We start from the raw sequence: 22,158 nt of genomic DNA on the forward strand, positions 1-22,158 counted from the left end.
ATAAAATAAAACATACTTACACTCCTATAAGACTTTAACTCCACTTTATTGATGGTATTTCTAAATCAGTCTATCAATCTGTATAGTTATATTATAGCCATTACCATACTAAAGGTGAACTGTTTTATTTTGAATTGCTATAAAAATGTCCAAACTAAGCTTTTATATAGTTTTTCTTTCGAAAAGTATTCTATATTCATTTTGACTGAACAATTTGTTCAATATTCTGACCAGTTGAACTATTTGATTTTATAAAACAAATTGCAATTTGGTCAAAATTTTGAATGAGTTGCAATTGGTGGATAGCAACACTAACAGTCAAGTCACTGTAATGCCTAATGGAACAGCGCTCCAGAATTATATATTTGTTGAAATTTATTTCGAATCACTTTCGCTGGGATACACATAGATTTTTTTTTTTTAAATATTTTCAAACGGTTTATTATTTTTACTGTGAGTGGGGCTCACGAAAAGAATGATTAGTATTGTATTCACATTCAATGGAATTGAACCATTCACTGCTTTGACAAATTAGTTGTGTGCATCTTGGATAGCAGATCATGAAGGCTTTTGCAGGACTCCCTTCTGGGAATGCATGGCCAATCAAACCATGTTTCTGTCCTATTCCAGCTTCAGTGCTGTATTTTTGACACAGAACAGTGATATACTTCTGTGATTAGCTATTTAAAGTCCTGTTCATATTTATCAGGTTGGGAACCACCCCTCAAATGAGGGGTAACCTCTCAATGTAATGACTGTCCCTTTTATGAGGGGTACATTTCAAGAGATACAAATGAGCACATATTTATGTCATTTACAAAAACTTTTCCCAAAGAACTATACATCTATTTGGTATTATATGGTCAAAACATGTTCAAAAATTAGATAATTTTCCTGGACTTATATCTTCTTTGTCATTATTGACATTAAAAATAATTGGACACAAAAGTTGTACCAAATGAAACGATTTTCACCCCTTTTAAGTTAACAAATCTAAAGCTTTTCTTTTTTTTTTTTCTTCAACAGTAGAATGACCCCTTGCCTGAGTGACAGTCCCTCAGGCAAGAGGTTTCTCTCATTTGGGGTATTGTTCCCAACCTTTTTATTTTCGCGATAATGATTGACGATTGGAAAACACTGCTTATGCAAGTTAAAACATGAACATAGAACAAACTTGGGTCCATTTATGAATGAATACCTCAACAAAGTCACAAAAAGTCAAAAATAAATTATTAGCTTCAAGCACAAAAACAAAAAATTGCCCCATCATCAATATATCAAGTTTATGTCTTATTTAAAGTTATATTTCTATTTCTAGTCCGAACAGCCACAGAGAGTTGCCAGACCAACGTCGGCTAAAGGTTCTAGAAGAAGACATGGAGGTATTTGATAAGTGATTTTGACATCGTTAGATTGTTTTATGTTTGCTGTGTTTTGATTTATTTCTTCATGATCTCATATTTACTCACAACATTGAGTGGTAGCATATTGATTTTATTATTTTACTTATTGATAAAATTTAGATATTTATCAAAAGACACGAGTTAACTTTCACTATTTATTTCCTGATTTAGTATAATATGCCCTTGAAATTGAAGTCAGTTTTGTCAATACAGTGGGAAAAAAATATTTTGTAAAAAAAAAATTGATACTGAATAATTTTTAACAAAACAAAATTTCACTGTAACATTAGATTAACATTCTTAAAAGATAAATATACTCAAATTAAAAGAAATGCATATACTTTTTTCAATTCAATATAAAACATCTTCTCATCATAAGAAAACAAAAGCTTGGTATTTTTTTGAAGTAGAAAGGGTGAGATATGTATACTAAGGAGAAAATTTTAAAAGATTATTTTTACTCTTTGGTTATAATTATCAAATTATAGTAGATTTAAACATGTAAAGAGAAATTACAAGAAATTTTTTTCCAAGTGGGTTATATTTATCAATTTTAAATTTATTAAGTTAAGTAGGTTTGCATCGAGAAAAAATGACTTAAATTTTAATAAGCAATACTTTCATTGATACTAAAAATAATTTCTTTTTGCATGGAGGAATTCTTTCCTTTTAATTCTTAAATCTCTCCGCTATGTATTTACTAGGAAAATAGTATTTGTACAATTTTTTTACTAGGAAAATAGTATCTGAATTCTTAATGCATGAAATATTAACATTTCACAAAGTTTCAAGATGTTTAAGTATATGTAGTATGACATCTAAAAAAAAATCTTCATGGCAGTTGTTATTTTTAGTCTGTATTGATCACATATTGCACATGCCTGTACATAAAAATCATGCTGTTCAGTATAGGTTTGTTAGCAGCTCTACTCAATTTTTCTCTGTGTTTTAGTAAGAAGTTTAATGGAAAAAACTTGAAATTTTGTTTGGAGTTATACATCAAAATTATTTTTTTGAAAGACAAAAATATTCATGCAAATGATGTAAGTCAAGTTTTGTGTGCAGCTATTCATTCAGTAACTACTTTGATTATTTTTTTTAAAAGAATCTGTAATAATTTTAAAAAATTAAAAAGTTTATTGTAATCTTGAAAATGAAAAAAATAAAAAAATTTGAAGATGAGGGTTCAACTAACCCCAAAAAGTTACACACACTGTGCTTTAATCCTCTCTTATTGAACCCCAATTTCACTAGCTGAGTAGCTGCTTTTCACATTTTAGCGTTTTTATTTGCTAATTATTGGCATATTTATTTTTGCCCCATTAACAGGACGACACGTTGCTTCAAGTGATGAAGGTATGTTTATTATCAGGTCACAATTAATGTTGTAGATAGATAGATGTAGAAAGTCTGTCAGAGCTGAGCTTTAAAACTTGATTTATTGTATTTTTCAAGCAGAGCATTTACAGTTTGATAACCGAAACTTTAAAAAAAATTTGTCTTCTTTTTATTATTGGCAAATTAATTTGATTTTTTTTTTATATAAATTTGTACACTTGAATATGAAAAAAATAGAACAATTAAATCATGAATATCAATTTGTAGTGTATAAAAAGAAGTCTGAGATTTTTTTTTTACTTTAAAATCCTTTTAGATTATATATTGATAATATAATTTCTTGTATTAGAGGAAAAATATAAGTTTTAAACAAACTAAAATATTGTGTTTGAAACATGCTCATTAGATAAGTATTTAATATTTTTTGACATTACAACAGATTGCAGTTTTAAAGCTCAATGTTATTGTACTATATAACTTTGTTGACAATCATAAAGTGAAAGGTGTTTTTTTATGCCCCATTTCATGCCTATTTATTTATTTATGCCCAATTTATGGGCATAATTTTTTTCAGTCTGTGCATCTGTTCCTTCGTTCCTTCATTTGTCGATCCCTCTTCAGGTAAAGTTTTTGATCGAGGTAGTTTTTGATGAAGTTCAAGTCCAATCAACTTGAAACTTAGTACACATGTTGCCTATGATATGATCTTTCTAATTTTAATGCCAAATTAGAGTTTTGATCCCAATTTCACTGTCCTCTGAACATAGAAAATAATAGTGTGAGTGGAGCATCCATGTGCTATGGACACATTCTTGTTAATTTAGAAATTGTAAAATGTAAATATTTCTAAAAACTTCATCATATATAAGGGTTTACTCCTGATCATCAATCTGCTTGTATGAACAATTGCGTTATTACTTCTACTATTTATTGGATAAGATAACATGCTTATTTATGATTGTCTACAAATAAAATGTCGTTTTTTTCTTGAGTAGAATAGAGATTTCTCCTTCTTTTTACATGTACATGTAGTTTAGAATTTCTAGAATATATACATTGCTTATCAATGAATGCTGAACATATTAACTTTTTATTCCTATGTGCAGCTTGGTTTGTGGTAACCAGGCTGAATTAGTTAAAAGTATCACTGTTTTGTTAGGACAGTTATATCAATTATATGATCAATTAGTTGTACCAGGATTATAAGATTGAGATCCAGTTTGTGATCTTTGTTTATTGATTGTTTGCAGAAATATGACTGTATTATTTAGATGAAAAAGTCTGAAAGTGAAATACATCTACCATTATTTTAATCCCCAGTAAAAAAGTAGCTGCAGATCAAGATAAAGTAATGGGCTTGCACATGTCATTTTGTCCATTGGTAATCCCATAATAAATTTCTAACATCTACATGATCCATTCTGTCTTTTGATTCAAATTGTGAGAACTAAACTGTAGGATAGCTAATGGGTGATGGGTGTTGCTTAGAACTTTTTTCTCTATCCTTTGAGTTGATGGTAGAAGGTGAAGTTAAAAATCAGTTAGCCATTGTCTGAAATGGGTTTTATTCTACCTGTTGAGTTACTAAGTTACATAAGATACACCAAATTCTTATAATTATACCCCCGCTTTGAAAAAAAAGGGGGTATACTGTTTTACCTCTGTCTGTCCTTCCGTCAGTCCTTCAGTCTGTCAGTCAGTCCGTCCGTCCCATGAATATTTTTATACCCCCGCTTTGAAAAAAAGGGGGGTATACTGTTTTACCTCTGTCTGTCCTTCCGTCAGTCCATCAGTCCGTCTGTCAGTCAGTCTGTCCGTCCCATGAATATTTTTCGTCAATTTTTCTCAGGAACTACACTACCAGGATTTCTGAAATTTGGTTTCAGGCTTGATATAAATCAGCTATACCGTGTGATGCATTTTCAGATTCATCACTCAACAACTTCCTGTTTACCGAACACTTGTTTGATTTTACACATGATAGCCAAGTTGAAAATTTTTCGTCACATTTTTCTCAGGAACTACAATACAAGGATTTCTGAAATTTGGTTTAAGGGTTAATATAAATCAGCTATACTGTGTGATGCGTTTTCAGATTCATCACTCGACAACTTCCTGTTTACCAAACACTTGCATATTTTTACACAATTAATATTATCCACTTGCGGGGGTATCATCAGTGAGCAGTAGCTCGCAGTTTCACTTGTTGCAGCTGTGATAAGTCATGCATGCATCACATTTTGTTTTAAAAAAAAACCAAAATGAGTTTATCATATGTTGTATAGTACATGTATGTATATTTATGTCTTGCTTTTCACCAATCTAATTAAAAACCGATCTCTCATCGCTCCTGTTTCTGATATGTCGCGTGGGAGATCTAACGAAACCGGCTTTGAGGTCACATGTGAGTGAACTAAAAGTTATGAATTTATAAAGATATGCAAATAAGTTGACGACCTATTAATAAGCCAATCAAAAAAGTTTATGAATTATTTTGACTGACGATTTCGTCGTAAATAAAATGAGTTACATCCCTTTGCCTAACGTTAAACTTCCAAGATCGTGTAAGACTCAATTTCATTAGTCGAAAAAGACACACCTACGAGGTCACTCACATGTGACCTCAAAGCGGGTTTCGTTAGATCTCCCACGCGACATATCAGAAACAGGAGCGATGAGAGATCGGTTTTTAATTAGATTGGCTTTTCACATTACATCAGCACATTTTGGAAACTTTTTCTTGTTTTGTTTTTTTTCAAATTTAGAAAGTGAAGAAAAAACTGGATACTGTAAACCAACTTATTTTTTGCAGATATTTTGTTTCGCATTTAGTCCTCCCTAACCCATTTCATTGCAGCGATTTAATTTCGTTATTCCCAAATTAAATTAAAGTAGATAAATAAAAAAAAATCCAAGTTTTACATATTCGAGATGATTTATATTCAAGTAATTTTTTCTACTCCCGAACACAAATAGCTCGCGAAAATTAGTTGGTTTTACAGTAAATCCTTTTATTTTTTTTAAACAGCAAGTCCATTAATTTTCTGTTTATATTATCAGTTAAAATTTTAACACACACAATTGTTTTTAATGAGTTAGACTAAGTATTGCTTTATAAATTTACATTTTAATCATGGTACAGAAATCGAGGAATAAGTTTCAAAAGGTGGTGAGAAACTTTTCTTTTTATGAAATTTCAAATTTTCCAATTTTTTAGCTCATCTGGCCCAAAGGGCCAAGTGAGCTTTTCTCATCACTTGGCGTCCCGCATCAGTCGTTGTCCGTCGTCGTCGTTAACTTTTACAAAAATCTCCTCCTCTGAAACTACTGGGCCAAATTTAACCAAACTTGGCCAAAATCATCATTGGGGTATCTAGTTTAAAAAATGTGTGGCGTGACCCAGTCAACCAACCAAGATGGCCGCCACAGCTACAAATAGAACATAGGGGTAAAATGCAGTTTTTGGCTTATAACTAAAAAACCAAAGCATTTAGAGCAAATCTGACATGGGGTATAAATGTTTATCAGGTCAATTTCTATCTGCCCTGAAATTTTCAGATGAATCGGTCAATCGGTTGTTGGGTTGCTGCCCCTGAATTGGTAATTTTGAGGAAATTTTGCTGTTTTTGGTTATTATCTTGAATATTATTATAGATAGAGATAAACTGTAAGCATCAATAATGTTCAGCAAAGTAAGATCTACAAATAAGTCAACATGACCAAAATGGTCAGTTGACCCGTTTAGGAGTTATTGCCCTTTATAGTCAATTTTTAACCATTTTTCTTAAATTAAAGTAATCTTTTACAAAAATCTTCTCCTCTGAAACTACTGGGCCAAATTAATCCAAACTTAAACACAATCATCTTTGGGGTATCTAGTTTAAAAAATGTGTGGCGCGACTTGGTCAACCAACCAAGATGGCCGCCAAGGCTAAAAATAGAACATAGGGGTAAAATGCAGTTTTTGGCTTATAACTCAAAAACCAAAGCATTTTGAGGAAATCTGACATGGGATAAAAATGTTTATCAGGTCAAGATCTATCTGCCCTGAAATTTTAACTGATAAACTGTAAACATCAATAATGTTCAGCAAAGTTAGATTTACAAATAAGTCAACATGACCGAAATGGTCAGTTGACCCCTTTAGGAGTTATTGCCCTTTATAGTCAATTTTTAACCATTTTTCATAAATCTAAGTAATCTTTTACAAAAATCTCCACTGAAACTACTAGTCCACAATCATCTTTGTGGTATTTAGTTTGAAAAATGTGTCCGATGACCTGGTCATTCAACCAAGATGGCCACCATGGCTAAAAATAGAACATAGGGGTAAAATGCAGTTTTTGGCTTATAACTATGAAACCAAAGCATTTAGAGCAAATCTATCAAGAAGATAAATTGTTAATCAAGTCAATATCTATCTGCCCTGAATTTTTCAGATGAATTGGACAACTGGTTGTTGGGTTGCTGCCCTCCAATTGGTAATTTTTTAAGAAATTTTGCCGTTTTTGGTTATCTTGAATACTATTATAGATAGCGATAAACTGTAAACAGCAATAATGTTCAGCAAAGTAAGATCTACAAATAATTCAACATGACCTAAATGGTCAATTGACCCCTTAAGGAGTTATTGCCCTTTATAGTCAATTTTTAACAATTTTCATTAATTTGGAAAATTTATGTAAATTTTTACCAAATATAGTTCTCTGTTACTAATGGGCAAAGTTCATTATAGATATAATTGTAAGAAGCAAAATCGTTCAATAAAGTAAGAACTTCAAACACATCACCATCACCAAAATACAATTTTGTCATGAATCCATTTGTGTCCTTTGTTTAATATGCACATAGACCAAGGTGAGCGACACAGGCTCTTTAGAGCCTCTAGTTTTAATTAATATTTCATCTGTTTATGAATTCTACTAGGTTTTATCCATCATGCATGCTCTAAGTTTGCAAGATAAAACTAAGAGATATATGTTATATTTAAAACTGAGTTATATGTTATATTTTTGTATCTTTATATATCCAGATAACGTTTATCTGATTTCTTATTTTTTCAATTTTTCTCTCTGCTTATAGAAGATGAACCTAAAAGACAAATTCAGGCCTCAACAGAACCTTCTATGGGTGAAGCAGATCTACCTCCTCAAGTAGTGGCTTCGTAAGTACAGAAATATATACATGGTAGAAGCCAGGGTTTGTTGTTGGGTTTTTTTTTGGGGGGGGGGGGCTTTGAAAACAAAAATTGGTATTCATAACTATTGAAGTTAAGATTCAGATTCAGAGTTTCATGACCTCATATTCCCCTATCCGCTTTCTTAGAGACATCCTACCTACTATCAGGAGTCATAGTAGTGAATTTTAGACCAAACACTTTGTCAAACCTTCATAGAAAATCATGAATATTAGACAAGCTTGTCATGGTTAAGAAATAGCTCCTGAAGGAATAAACATCCCTTGCAAATTTTGATGTAATAAAAGATTTTTTAAGTTTCCCTTTACATAATGGGAAAAAAAAAGGTTTTATTCATAATTTTTTATTTTGTTCAGACGGAAAGCTGGACGACCAAGCAGTGCTAGACCTGCACCTCCTAGGAGGAAAGAACAAACCATGGTGGAAAATGAACCAGCTATGAGGTAAGCTGAGGAATATGTAATAGTATGGCACTACTGGGCCAGTAGAAATAGTTATTCCATAGTGCATTTCTTTTAAAAAAAAAACGCAAATTAAAAAAGAACAGCACCTGTTTTTCCCCAAAACAGATAAATTACAGTTCATAACAAAAAAAATCTATACATGAGTTTCGACTGCCCTGACACGGGACATTTGCGTTTTTCCATAGGACATTTACGCTTTTTAAAGGGACATTTGCGCTTTTTGAATGTATTTTAAGTTGTTATTACCTTTGAGACAAATTATATCAAACCTATCGAAAAGAAAATAACCCTTATATCAAACAATGGGGAGGTGTGTTTGACTTCTTATTTTAACTGACAGGGAATGCTTGTTTTCCTGCCAAAGGGTAGAGTTTCTCCTCTGGCTTTCTTTGCCAATATAATCATGCCACCATATAGCCAGTGTGATGGCCTTAACAATGACACCAACACACAAACATACAGAAGACAAGATGATTATCTCTAATTGTTTACGTAAAACTATTTTTTGGTTTAAATCATTTTATGACTATATCTTTTACTAGACTGGGCAGTGGACAACCTACCAATGTTATTGTGGACGATGGTCAAAATTCTGATGATGAAGAGGATGAAACTTTTGTCGTTGAGGAAACTGCCCCACCACCTCCAGACAGTGATCAGGTTTGTACAGTTTTCAATGTTGAAAATATGAATTAAAGGACACGAAAGGCTATAGTCTGTAAAAGTTACTTAGACTGCAAGCCTATAACTAAAAAAATCCTAATATAATGTTGGTGTGATGTGGATTGTTTAATGTCATGAATCATTGTAGGTTATGTATCATTGATTGATAAAAGTTATGACTAGAATAAAAATGTCAATTTCAAAGATGCAAATAGAATTCAAATTTCTATTTAAATATTCATATTACAAAAGAAAAAAAGCAGTTTTAAATAGTGTCATTTGATGTTTGTGGCAGTGAATTTATTCACATTTATCAAATATTGCCAGAGATGACTATTTTTTTCATATGTTTTTCCCCAAATTATTTTATTAAATTTGTATGAACACTTTGCATTGATTAGGAAGAGATGGCACCTGATGGGGTAAATAATTACAGTACATGTTGTACTTTACTCTTTTTTTTAAATTTCTATCTCATTTCTTATTGTTTACATGTAGATAGACATCAACATTTTATATATTCATTACTAACTGTATTTAGTAGTTTTCTTGTTGACTCCAGTAAAAATTGAAATGTTTAAAAGATGCATCAACTCTCACTGTCTCAAAGTTCCCCTTCATTTGGTAATCCTTTAACCAGATATAGATAGGTAGTGTTATTGCAGAGGAAAATTATCATCAAAAACTTTAAATTGTGGCTATTATAGAATTATGGGTAAAAAACAAGCTGTGATATTATAGTTTTTATAACAGCAAATTGAAATTTTAATCTTTTACCTCCCTACTCCTGTATTATATTTTAATTCACATTCCTTATTACCCTGGAAAAATACTTTGACCTCCCAACCTCTGTATATTGTCATGCATATATCCTTTTACCCTGAAAAACAAAACATTTTTATAGATTCCATAGTGTAAATTTCGGCTAATATTTATAAATTTTGTAAAATTTGAGTAAAAATAAAGCAATAGTTTTATTTGTTCCTGTAGGAATCTAAGCATTAACAGAAAAGAAAATATGGTAACAATACTGAGCAACTTAATAGATTAAAGAACTTAAATGCTCCCAATATTTGAAAAAAAGATAGTGCTCCCGTTATTTAAAAAGGAATCCTTCCAATATTCAATGAGGTAGTTGAGTTGAGATGCATAATAACCTTTGGCTATTAATCCTTTGTTTTTCTTCTTATGTTATTGTTTGTTAATGCTTTTCCTTATGCATTGACATTTTATGTTTTATATACAACTACTTAATCACTTCTTTTTTAGATAGATTTTATTATATTCACCAAATTTCAGCACATAAATCATAATATTAACACATGAGAGGCATTGATTTTCATTTTATGCAGAAGCCTTCAAAATGCAAGATAGTTGAAAACTTAAAAGATATTTATGATTTGTTTCACTTAAAAGTTTTAACTATCCTAAGTCATGATGGAAGTTTTAGAGCTTAAGAAAATACCATAACACAAAGAGCCTCATTAAAGAGGTTATATATCTATGTGGATTGTTTGTGTCCTATTTACTGTGAATTCAATATTTCATTATTGTTCTTGGGATACCAGTTTTCATGTTTATACAAATGTAGGTTTACCATGAATTAAAGTTTAAATAAGTACGATTTTTTTAAAGACTTTAATTTTATGCAGATTTGGGCAAAACCACGAATATCCTCTAAAATACATTTTTTTTTATCAATCTGTGATACATGTATGTACCTAGGAATCCACAGTACCAGGATAAGAAATTCAGTAGTTTCAGATGATATTCTTATTTCAAAGATACCCTGAAATCCTTTCTATAGTAAAAATATTGCCTTTAGGAACATCCATTGATTGAAATGACTTCTTGCATTACTTTTCAGCATATTTTATAAATAGGTAAAAACTTTCTTCATGGAGTATCAAAGTTTGATTTAAGGTGTTAAAAACCATAACATGATAAGTATTTGGAAAGGAGCTTTTAGATATGATTTGAATTATTCAGAAGAATCGAGTAATGTTGAAAATCAAAAAATAAACTTAATTGATCTGTGATATTTAAAAATATGATTGTCCATTTTCAGGCCTTATCTCGACCGCTAGAAGACGGAGATGATGAAGATCACGGTGGATTAGTTAAAAAAATATTGGAGACAAAGAAAGAACTAGAGGGTCCCCAACAAACAAAGAAAACAGAAATTGTAAGTAGAAGCTTCAGTGTTGACACTTTCTTTGTGCCCTAACTGCAATTTTTTGAAAAAAGTCATAATAAACATGATGAATTGAGATTAGAAAAGAATTAATGTATAAGTTTTTTTTGTAAAACTTTAATTGATTCCCAAATCTTGAACAAACAGTGGTATAGTAGTTTAACTTCTATATCTGTAGCCTATCAAAACTGAGGTAGTAAGTTAGAACTCTGCATGTGGAGGGTGTGTTTGAATCCAATCTTAATTGATAAAAAGGATTGCCTGTTTTTCTGCCGAAGGTCATTGATTTTTTCCATGCACTTTGGCTTACCTCTGTGTAGTAAAACAGAATGCCACTAAAGACCCGGCAGTGCTGAAATTTGTGTTAAAACACCAAATAATTAATCATTGTTTGTAAAGATAAACTTGCACATTAACAGAAGGCATTGTACTTTCAGAAAGTTTATAAAGCTTTAGTTTTTGTCGAGCCTGCAACTTTTGTTGCAGAAAGCTCGACATAGGGATAGTGATCCGGCGGCGGCGGCGTTAGCTCACTTCTTAAAAGCTTTATATTTTAGAAGGTGGAAGACCTGGATGCTTCATACTTTGTATATAGATGCTTCATGTAACGAAGTTTCCATCAGTCACATGTCCAATGTCCTTGACCTCATTTTCATGGTTCAGTGATCACTTGATAAAAAAGTTCAAATTTTTTGTAATGTTGAATTCTCTCTTATTTTAAGTAATAGGATATCTATATTTGATATGTGCGTACCTTGCAAGGTCCTCGTGTCTGTCAGACAGTTTTCACTTGACCTCGACCTCATTTCATAGATCAGTGAACAAGGTTAAGTTTTGGTGGTCAAGTCCATATCTCAGATACTATAAGCAATAGGGCTAGTATATTCGGTGTATGGAAGGACTGTAAGGTGTACATGTCCAACTGGCAGGTGTCATCTGACCTTGACCTCATTTTCATGGTTCAGTGGTTATAGTTAAATTTTTGTGTTTTGGTCTGTTTTTCTCATACCATATGCAATAGGTCTACTATATTTGTTGTATGGAATGATTTTTAAGTGTACATGTCTAGCGGGCAGATGTCATGTGACCTTGACCTCATTTTCATGGTTCAGAGGTCAAAGTTAAGTTTTTGAGTTTTGGTCTTTTTATCTAATGCTATATGCCATAGGTCAACTATATTTGGTGTATGGAAATATTTTATGATCTTTATGTCAGTCGAGCAGGTTTTATTTAACTGTGACCTCATTTTCACGGTTCATTGCACAGTGTTAAGTTTTTGTGTTTTGGTCTATTTTTCTTAAACTATAAGTAATGTGTCAACTATATATGTTGTATAGAAGCATTGTTAGCTGTACCTGTCTGCCTGGCATGGTTCATCTGACCTGGACCTCTTTTTCAAGGTTCATTGGTCTTTGTTTAGTTATCTTGGTTAATGTTAAGTTTATGTGACAGTTGTAATAAAGCTTAGCTTTATACTTAGGACTATCAACATAATATCAATGATTAGTATAGAAGGCGAGACATTTCAGCTTGTGCACTCTTGTGTTAATATTGTACTCCTTCATAATCAAGACATTTTTCTCAAATATGGAGTTTCAATTTGATTTCAAAATTTTTTATATAACACAAAATTAAATCGCTGATAATATCAGAACCTTTCAGTTTATTTTACTAACAAAATAAACCTGTTTATTCTTGCATTACAGGAGAGAAGTGGAATGTCGGATGCACAGCGCAGAAAACAACGTGAACAAGTTCAAAAGGAAGTAGATAAGTTACGAGGCTCCATACAAACTTTAACACGTAGTGCTAATCCACTTGGTAAAATTATGGACTATGTTCAAGAAGATTTAGATTCGATGCAAAAAGAATTAGAAAGATGGAAAACAGAAAACAAAGAACATCAGATTGAATTAAAAAGGGAAAAAGGGTTAGTTTGTCAAATTACAAAAAAAACAGAGCTGAAATTTTTTTTTATTTAATATAATTCAATTAAAAAAATTTACTATTAAAATAACTTTGAAATATAATCATGGTGTGTCCACAATAAAAGTATATTTTAAAGAGTAAGTGCAAGTCAGAATGCATGTTTTTCAGTCAATTGGGAAAGCTGGATGTGTCAAAAGATATTAAACTCTCCTTTAAATTAAACATAAAAAAAAAATAAACTTAAGAAGTATGTAGTAGGTAAATTGCTTTACAAATAATACAATTAACGAACATGACGAAATTGAACTAATTTCCACAAATGAAAGAAATGCATCTGCTTTGGGGGCCTGTTAATTCAAGGTATCAATCTGACAGTTGTATGTTTAGAAAACATTTGATGTATTATTTTAAAACTTATGAGCATATGCGATTGAAGGAAAAGTGCTATTATTGCAGTTCTTCATCTAAAAGTTACAGTGAGAATCAGTGTGTAGCAAAATTAAATTTGGAAATATTTTACTGGATGCTTTGATTCGTGCAGGAGAAACATTAGATTGCCTGAAAGCATTTTCATAGTGTTTTTGTTAGTAAACAATGTTGAGTAAACAATGGAATATCTTGAAAGATTTAATTTGAGGTTGTTTACCTAGGTTAAAGGGCAACAGCTCTTTATTTGTTTTAACAATTTTAACACATGTGTTCTAAGTTTTGTAGTAACATATTTATTCCAATTCTGTGTCATGTGAATGTTTGAAAACCATTGATAACATTAACACTTAACTATTTGAAGTTTATCAATGTAGACCCCCTTTAATATATTTTTTTTCTGTTATTTTTTCAGAGTGACAGACAAAGCTGTAGAACCACTTAAAGCACAACTATCTGAAGTTGACCAAGCTATTAAGGATCAACTAGATCTGATCGCAGCCACCAAGTCGAACATCGCTAGAAATGACCAAAAAATAGATAAACTCTTACAGAGTGTAACACGATCTTGAAAATTTAAATGTTTGTATTATTTGTTTAGAAAATTAAGATATAAATTGAGCAAAAAAAGGAAAAAACTGATATTAGTTGCCAGTCAAACATTCTAAGCAAATAAAGTTGCAAAATTCAAAGGTCTCAAATGATTTCCTTAGTAAATAATTTTTCTGGATACTTTTTGCTTTTTAAAAGAACTAATAAGATTTATATTTGATATCAGTAAATTAATAATAAAATGGTGCATGCAAAGTTCATGTAAGCATTGTATTGTTAAAAATATTTATAATCTATTCTACTGTCACTTCTTTCATCATTGTTAAATTTGATATGTGCCGAGAATATTAGCCGTTTAAAAAGATAGTTTCAAATCATCTTAATATAATAAAAAAAATCATAGAATGCTACATGTACAATAATTATGCATTTATATGTAAATGCAAATGCATAGTCGACTGGCAGAAATACATGGGAATTTATATGTTATGTCATGCATTTTATTAGGCTGTAGAATATAGTCTAGTAATATTTTTTTTATAAAGATCTGATTCTTTGACAGTTTGAGTGAATGTACGATGGTATGTCTGGTTTGAAAGTGTGAAAGTTAATTTGTGATGGAAAAGTGATAGTTTTCATACCAAGATTGTTATCCCCCCTTTTCACTGGGTTTAATTTATCTGTTTTATGTTGTGCATCCATATAAATTAATTTTTTTCAGAAGGTAAATGAATCATTAAGTTGAAAGTTTTTATAAAAACTCTTGCTTGTCTAAATATTAATTTTTTCCTTGTATGTATTTTACTTGAAGAAAAATTGTGGGTTGTGATGGTTTGAAGATTGGAAAAGTCTGAAAAACACAGATTAATATATTTTGTACTTGTTCCCAATATTTTTAATAAAGTAAGATTTTGAACGTATTAATAATTGGTTTTTGTGTTGGATGAATTAAGCTATTATTGTCTTCACTACTAGAACACACATTTTGTAACAAGTTTCTATAATAAAGATAGGTGCAAACAGATGAGCTGTGTGGGAAGGGGAGATAATAAATGATCATACAGATGAGCAAAGTGGAAAGGGGAGATAATAAATGAGGCATAAGTGATTGTATAAATGATTTCATGTCTGTTTTGGTTTTTCGTTGTAGATTTGCAGAAAAACCTTAGTATTGTCGTCTTTGCATTTTGTTTAATAAGTTTGTTATTGATAGTTTATGTAATGTTTGCCAACGGAAGTTAATAAAACAACATGGAGATGGATGGAGAGTTGTCTCATTGGCACTCATACCACATCTTCCTATACCTATGCAATCATATTTGGCAAGATTGATAACATATTATCTTTGGCTCTCTCTAACTTTTCTCGTAACTTACAAAAAATGAAGAAGAAAAAATGAAATATGTCTTTATGGTACAGGTTCTGTTTTCAGTGTAATTACATATTGAAAATTAAAAAAAAATGACTGCCAAGAAATAGCGAACTTGACAGAAAGTGGCATTAAATACCAATGAATCAATTTTCAGTGTGATTTCTTATTGAAAATAGTAGAGAGAATCTTACAGCTTTTAATGATTGATTAAAAAAGATAAATTCAAGAAGCTTGAGAATAATTTATATGACATATTTATAAATATTGAAAGTTGTATATTAAATTTTGTTACTGTTACAAATTTACATATCAAAATGGCAGTATAAAGTATAATTGTATAACTGAAAGGAACATCTTATTTTAGTAATATTTATTGTTTTTTTATTTTGTTTCATAAGCTTCAAGAATTCAGAAACCATTATTTTCATCTTAGCAAAAACGTGTTCATGGAAATTATTGAAGCTATTTTTTTGTTGTTTTAGTGTTTCTTTTAAATGTAGAACTGCTATTTGTGTATCAAAGTTTTTTGATGAACCAAACAAGTTATTTTAATCAACATTCCATTTTATTTGCTTATAAAAAACAGAAAAATTCAGCTGAAATGTTAAATTAATATATTAAAACATTCCACATGCATATGATATCTGGTATTACATGTCGGCAGATTTTTGTATGTTTTTTGAAATAAGGTATTCTATGTTGTTAAATATCTTAAGTTAAATTTTTTGGTATAAAATGGTAACTGTATGCTTATGAGTATAGAATGTATTAAAAGTTATTTATGAAAATATTTATTTATGTACTTGAGACAAAATAATATTTAAATGGCAGTGAAAAAAGTGTGAAAAATTTATACTGGTTGTCCAAATGTATTGTTGCTAAAACTGATATGTTTCTCAAGCAAAATGGTACTATATACTGCAATCTAATTTATTTTCATGCATGATTTTTTTAGATGTAACTTCTTTTTAACCAACTTTGCAGCAATAATTATTTTTGCTATCTTCTCATTTGCTTAATATTTACAAATATCCAAGTTTCACATATCCGTAATATTTTTTATTTTTACTTGTGAAAGTTGCAAATATCATTTGGTTTACAGTTTATGAAATTATATTTCAAAACAATCATACCTGTATTTTACAGTCTTAACAGGCAGTAACAATACTTGAACTTAAAATAAAAATCCTTTTCTTTCCAGATATTCTATCAGATTGTTTTCCATTACCAGATTTCACATTCATACTTCCATTATTTATTTACAGATTTAGTACAAATACTGTTACCCACTGAAAGCAGTCTTATGTTGATATTGTGAGGTTGTGTTGTGATAGTTAGAAAAGAGAGATCTGATGTGCTCATTTATGTCACATGTCTTTTGAAACCATCAAGTTTCTGAATTTATAATGATTCATTTTCATTTAAGTTATTCAGCAACACCAGCTAGTTATCCTCCATTTCAATAATAATTTTTGACTATTTTGTATTTTTTTCATTGATTTTTTTAGGAGTCAATTTCTTATATCTGCATGCCAATCAAGTTCAGAATATGAATTGTTTATACAACTTCAGTGCTTGGTATATTTGTAAATCAATTGGTTGCATTAACCTATAAACATCTGATTTTAACAAACTGTTGAAAAAAAAACCCTCCTTTGATAAGACATTGAATCTTACTGGTACATGTATCTGTTACTACTCTGAGTTAGTTGTTAAAGGACACATCATATGATTATTTTTATTACATATTATATTTTCAGAAACTTGATGTTAAGAAATGTTGTTAAGTCTCAGGATTTCTAAATCCGTCCACGTCAGTATGACATTTGTATATTTTTTTCAATAAACTATTGTTGAAATCTGCTGAATGATCTTATTTATACTCGTACAATAATTAACCATTGGTTTAAGGGGAGAGATCCTATTGCGCCACAACTTTTTTCTCCAATGCTACGTTTGTGCCACATATTACATGGTATCATTTTAGCTAAAAATAAAACATATGATTGCGCCAATTAGAAGAAAAATGACTTTCCCACTCTTTTATTCTGACTTGGAACCGGCAGTTTACACGTAAAAAATGTTTCCTTTTCTAAAACATATCTTCTTCTTACTGCTACTGCATGGGTACTTCCCAATTAAATGTATGCAGTAGCTTGTAACTTCACTTAATGGTCCGAAAAATACAAACATTGAAGGTTGACATGCATAAATAAAGGCAACAGTAGTATACCGCTGGACAAAAAACAAAATCGGGGTAACAAACTAAAACTGAGGGAAACGCATAAATATAAGAGGAGAACAACGACACAACACTACAATGTAACTAACACACACAGAAACGGACCAAGCATCAGACAAAATCCCACGAGAATAACAAATATAACATCAAAACCAAATACATGAATTTGGGATAGACAAGTAACGTGACACATCTTATCGCAATGTCAATTTACACTCAAAAATAAGAGAAAACAAACGACGCAACGCTAAATTGTAACACACACAGAAACGAACTATAATATAACAATGGCCATATTCCTGACTTGGTACAGGACATTTTTAAAGGAAAAAATGGTGTGTTAAACCTGGTTTTGTGGCATGCCAAACCTCGCACTTTAATGGCAATGTTAAATATAACATAGAAATGACAACATAATATTACAGGACTACAATACAAATAAATAGGAAAACGTATTAGACAAAGAAACACATGATTAATGAATAACAAAAAGCATCAGGTTTAAAATTTAATACGCCAAAAACGCGCCTCGTCCACACAAGACTCACCAGTGACGCCCATAAAACAGTTCAAAATAATTCTTATAATAGAGCCCATACGCATGGTGGGAACAAAGCACTGTGTCATCAACATATGTGGCTAAAACATTATCAGCAAAAGCTTCTATATTCTTCTCTATTGGTATATTTTTATCAAAAGTTTAGCAAAGCAATAAGTTTTATTCTCTCTCTGTACATTGACTGTCTAATGCATTTTAAGTCATTTCTCTCCAGAGGCCCAACTTTATGGTGAAATATCTCCGAACATATGATACTTTATAAGCCAAAAATAATAATAAATATATATTAATCATTAATATTTATGATAGATATGTGTACAGGTAAATTGGCGCAAATGAGTTCTGAATATTGGCGCAATTTATATATTTTTGGAAAACAAAATTTGGCACAAATGATACCCCATAAAAACACTATATACTGTAATTCAGAAATTATTGAGTTTTTTATTATTGTGAAAAATGCAACCGAGTTGTTAAAGCAATAATTTGAACTCGCATTTTGAAATATTTTATATGAATTAAACAGGTTTTTTCTTAAAATCGCATTTAAGTCTAAAATGACTAAATTGCAATAATAAATGCATGCAATAATTTCTGAATTTACAGTATTTAACTTATATTTTTTACGTCACAAATATATAATTTTATAAAAAAAAAATGTGGTATGATTGCCAATGATACAACTCTTCACAAGAGACCAATTGGCACAGAAATTAACAATTATAGGTAACCGTACGGCCTTCAACAATGAACATACCGCATAGTCCCCTATAAAAGGCCAAGAAATTACATATGTAAAACAATTGAAACAAGAAAACTAATGGCCAATTTATGCACAAAATAATGAACAAAAACAAATACTGATAGCCAATAAAAACAAATAAAAAAATCATGTATCTAAGACTACTTTTGGATATCTGTTCTGGCATCTTCTTTTATATATGTATACACACAAGAAACTATATATTCATACTTGTTTCACAAGTAATACGAAAATGTCGATATGAAAAATAAATTACAGGAAGCATGAACTGCGGAAAGATGTAATCCTGGTAATTTTATTGCCAAACAATCATATAGTTATGACAAGATATACATACACTCTATTAAATTGATTTCTGAGCTGAACACTTCTTTAAAGATCTTTAAAGACATAACACGCTATGCAATGCTATGAGTAAGAAATTGTTCAGTCTTGCATTCAAAACTGGTACACACATATTCATTTGTCTTAAACAGTTCAGTAATATCAGATTGATCAAAGAACTAAGTAAGTACTGAATGTTTGACTTTTAGTTATATCAGAGACATATATATACACATGTGTATATATGTCTCTGGTTATATATTGCCTCCATATCCCCGTTTCTAAGCGTCATCCTTATATCGTTGATATGTCAAGTCAATGCACTATTATTGTCTATATAGATTTGTCAGCAGTTCCTGGTACACTGCAACACCTTATGTTACTCATGCAAAACTCCAGATGGGTCAACAGTTGTTGCTACCCGGTGTCACCTCGTGTTGCTCGTGCAAATATCTTTTGATGAGCTATTACCTGTGATTGGACGTTGTTTCGGATTGAAAAAATTTCTTACCCTAAGACATAACCAAATATAGTTAAACATCAATATATATTAATTCTCGAACCCTTATTTGGATATATAGTATACTGGTATACGATGCTGGACGAAGGTTGTCACGTCCTATTGTATGTCTGAAAGACAAATTATTCTATAAAAATGATCGTCATGGTGAATACAAATGCATTGTTTGTTAGTTAACGATGAGATTCATATTAATGTGGAAACTTACTATACGCTTGGTACAGCCATTTTCTTAGGCAGAAAAAAAATATTCTTTTTTGCCTTAAAAATCATATATGTTATAGTTATTGACCAAGCAAGTCGGTATATGTACCGATTATCAGGTTATCTGCATGTTGATATCGTAAATTATCAGCTGCGAGACATAATATGAACCTTTTTGTCGAGTGAGCGTAGCGAACGAGATCAAAAAGCCTTCATATAATGTCAAGCAGCAGATATTTTACAATATCAATATGCAGATAATCTGATAATCGATTTATCGGGCTATATTTGCGTGTTTCAGAAGTGTTTTCTTTGTTTCACCAGCACACAAAAGATGACTTGATAAGTTCGGGTCAAAGTTATTAACGTCGGTTCAAACATTATGACGTCGCTGATATGTCCGGGTCAAAGTTATTAAGGACGGGTCAACGTATTTGACGTCACAAAGACATGATACGGAATAATATTAAGAGCTGAACAGAGTGATATAGACAGTGGGACGACCGATAAGTCATTTAATCTGCACAGCACTAGATGACCCAATAACCCGAACGACGTAGGAGTTCGGGTTATTGGGTCATCTCGTACTGTGCAGATTAAATGACATATACCGATTTGATTGGCCAAAAACTGTTTTAACACATGACGCAATCAATTTACGTGAACCACGGTTTTAGAAATGTGGAAGTTATTCCGCAAACCACGGATCCTAGGAAAGTTTCTTGTAGGGTAAAGAAAGGGGGAAATATGACTTTGGTAAGTTTTAAATTAATTTTTTTTTTTATATTTTATTTAGACTCATTCTAAAATTGCGATTTAATGGTATATTTTTTTTTATCGTTACCGTTAAATTTATTCCCAATCTTTATCTAATTGGTGACGATTAATACTTTGACAAATTGTGTACTTTCAAATCGGTGTATGAAAAAAAAACATAACTACAAGGGTTATTGAGTTTAAATAAGATTAATTGCTTTTGAATTTCTTTCTCTCAATGATATGCTTAGAGAAAAAAAGAGGAAGATGTTATATTACCAAAATTTAAAATGTTGAATAAACAGAAAATACGTTTCTCTTTCAAACCCTTTTACTCCCCGAAACCCTCTCAAAAAATTACTTTTTATCTACTGTATTACTTTTTAAGACACGTCAATCTAAATGAAGTCTGATTGATCTCCAACTAATCACCCTGTTTTAAAACAAACTTAAATATGGTCCTCATTAAATTCGATCGAAAAATAGTCCCTTTATGGGATTGAATAGATATTCAAAAAGTCGTTATAAATTCCATTGAGTCTGAACCAAATCCAAATCAGATTTCTTTTATTGGGATATTCTTAGATACATTTCTTTTTTGGCAGAAATTACTAAAAAAATGTTTTAACTATCTTTCTAACTTTAAAACACTGATTTAGATTTACGTTGTACACAAAATATAATAAAATAGTTTATGTCCCAGCTTATCCTTTTATAGCTGACTATGTGGTATGGGCTTTGCTCATTGTTTAAGGCCGTACGGTGACCTATTATAGTTGTTAATGTCTGTGTCATTTTGGTCTTTTGTGGAAAGTTGTCTCATTGGCAATCATACCACATCTTCTTTTTTTAAACCTTTCTTTTTCTTATTTTGAAACTACGATGTTTGTACGAAGTTCAACTGTCGTAATTTTAAGGCAGATAGCGGATTCGGGAGTGGGGGCGAACAGGTCGTTAACCCTTGGATTGGACAAAGTATCGTGTTTTAGCTTAAAACCATCAATATTGCCTTTAGTCTCGCTACACTCGGTGATATTTTTTTTTAATTTGATAGAATAACGCCCCTTTCAAAATCCAGGAACCGCCCCTAAAGGTAAAAATAGATTTGAACTGTGCAGTATATCTGAGGTAGTAAATGCACACCTTCGCTGTGCATTATCCAGATTATAGCACAGTAAGAACAAAGAGATTTTACTCTTGCCATGTGTTAACTACGTAGTAACGCCCAGTGGCAAAATGATCTTGCATGTTT

At 31.0% G+C, this 22,158-nt stretch overlaps 1 protein-coding gene across 8 annotated transcripts in view; it reads left to right on the forward strand.

The window, feature by feature from the left end:
- Positions 1–17,402, forward strand: part of LOC139511536 (TRAF3-interacting protein 1-like) — a 30,233-nt gene extending 12,831 nt beyond the window's left edge. For 2 of the 8 annotated variants that reach the window (XM_071298357.1, XM_071298361.1), the window contains 9 exons: positions 1,319–1,382; positions 2,733–2,759; positions 7,824–7,905; positions 8,295–8,381; positions 8,945–9,062; positions 9,467–9,487; positions 11,134–11,250; positions 12,966–13,189; positions 14,030–17,402. In XM_071298357.1, coding sequence (XP_071154458.1) covers positions 1,319–1,382; positions 2,733–2,759; positions 7,824–7,905; positions 8,295–8,381; positions 8,945–9,062; positions 9,467–9,487; positions 11,134–11,250; positions 12,966–13,189; positions 14,030–14,186 — 897 coding nt within the window. In that variant the 3' untranslated portion in view covers positions 14,187–17,402. The remainder of the gene's footprint in view (positions 1–1,318; positions 1,383–2,732; positions 2,760–7,823; positions 7,906–8,294; positions 8,382–8,944; positions 9,063–9,466; positions 9,488–11,133; positions 11,251–12,965; positions 13,190–14,029) is intronic. The other 6 variants (XM_071298358.1, XM_071298362.1, XM_071298359.1 and 3 more) reach the window with 3 other exon arrangements.
- The last annotated feature ends 4,756 nt before the right edge of the window (positions 17,403–22,158 follow it).

This window comes from Mytilus edulis, chromosome 2, assembly GCF_963676685.1.
Source record: "Mytilus edulis chromosome 2, xbMytEdul2.2, whole genome shotgun sequence".
Lineage (NCBI taxonomy): Eukaryota > Metazoa > Mollusca > Bivalvia > Mytilida > Mytilidae > Mytilus > Mytilus edulis.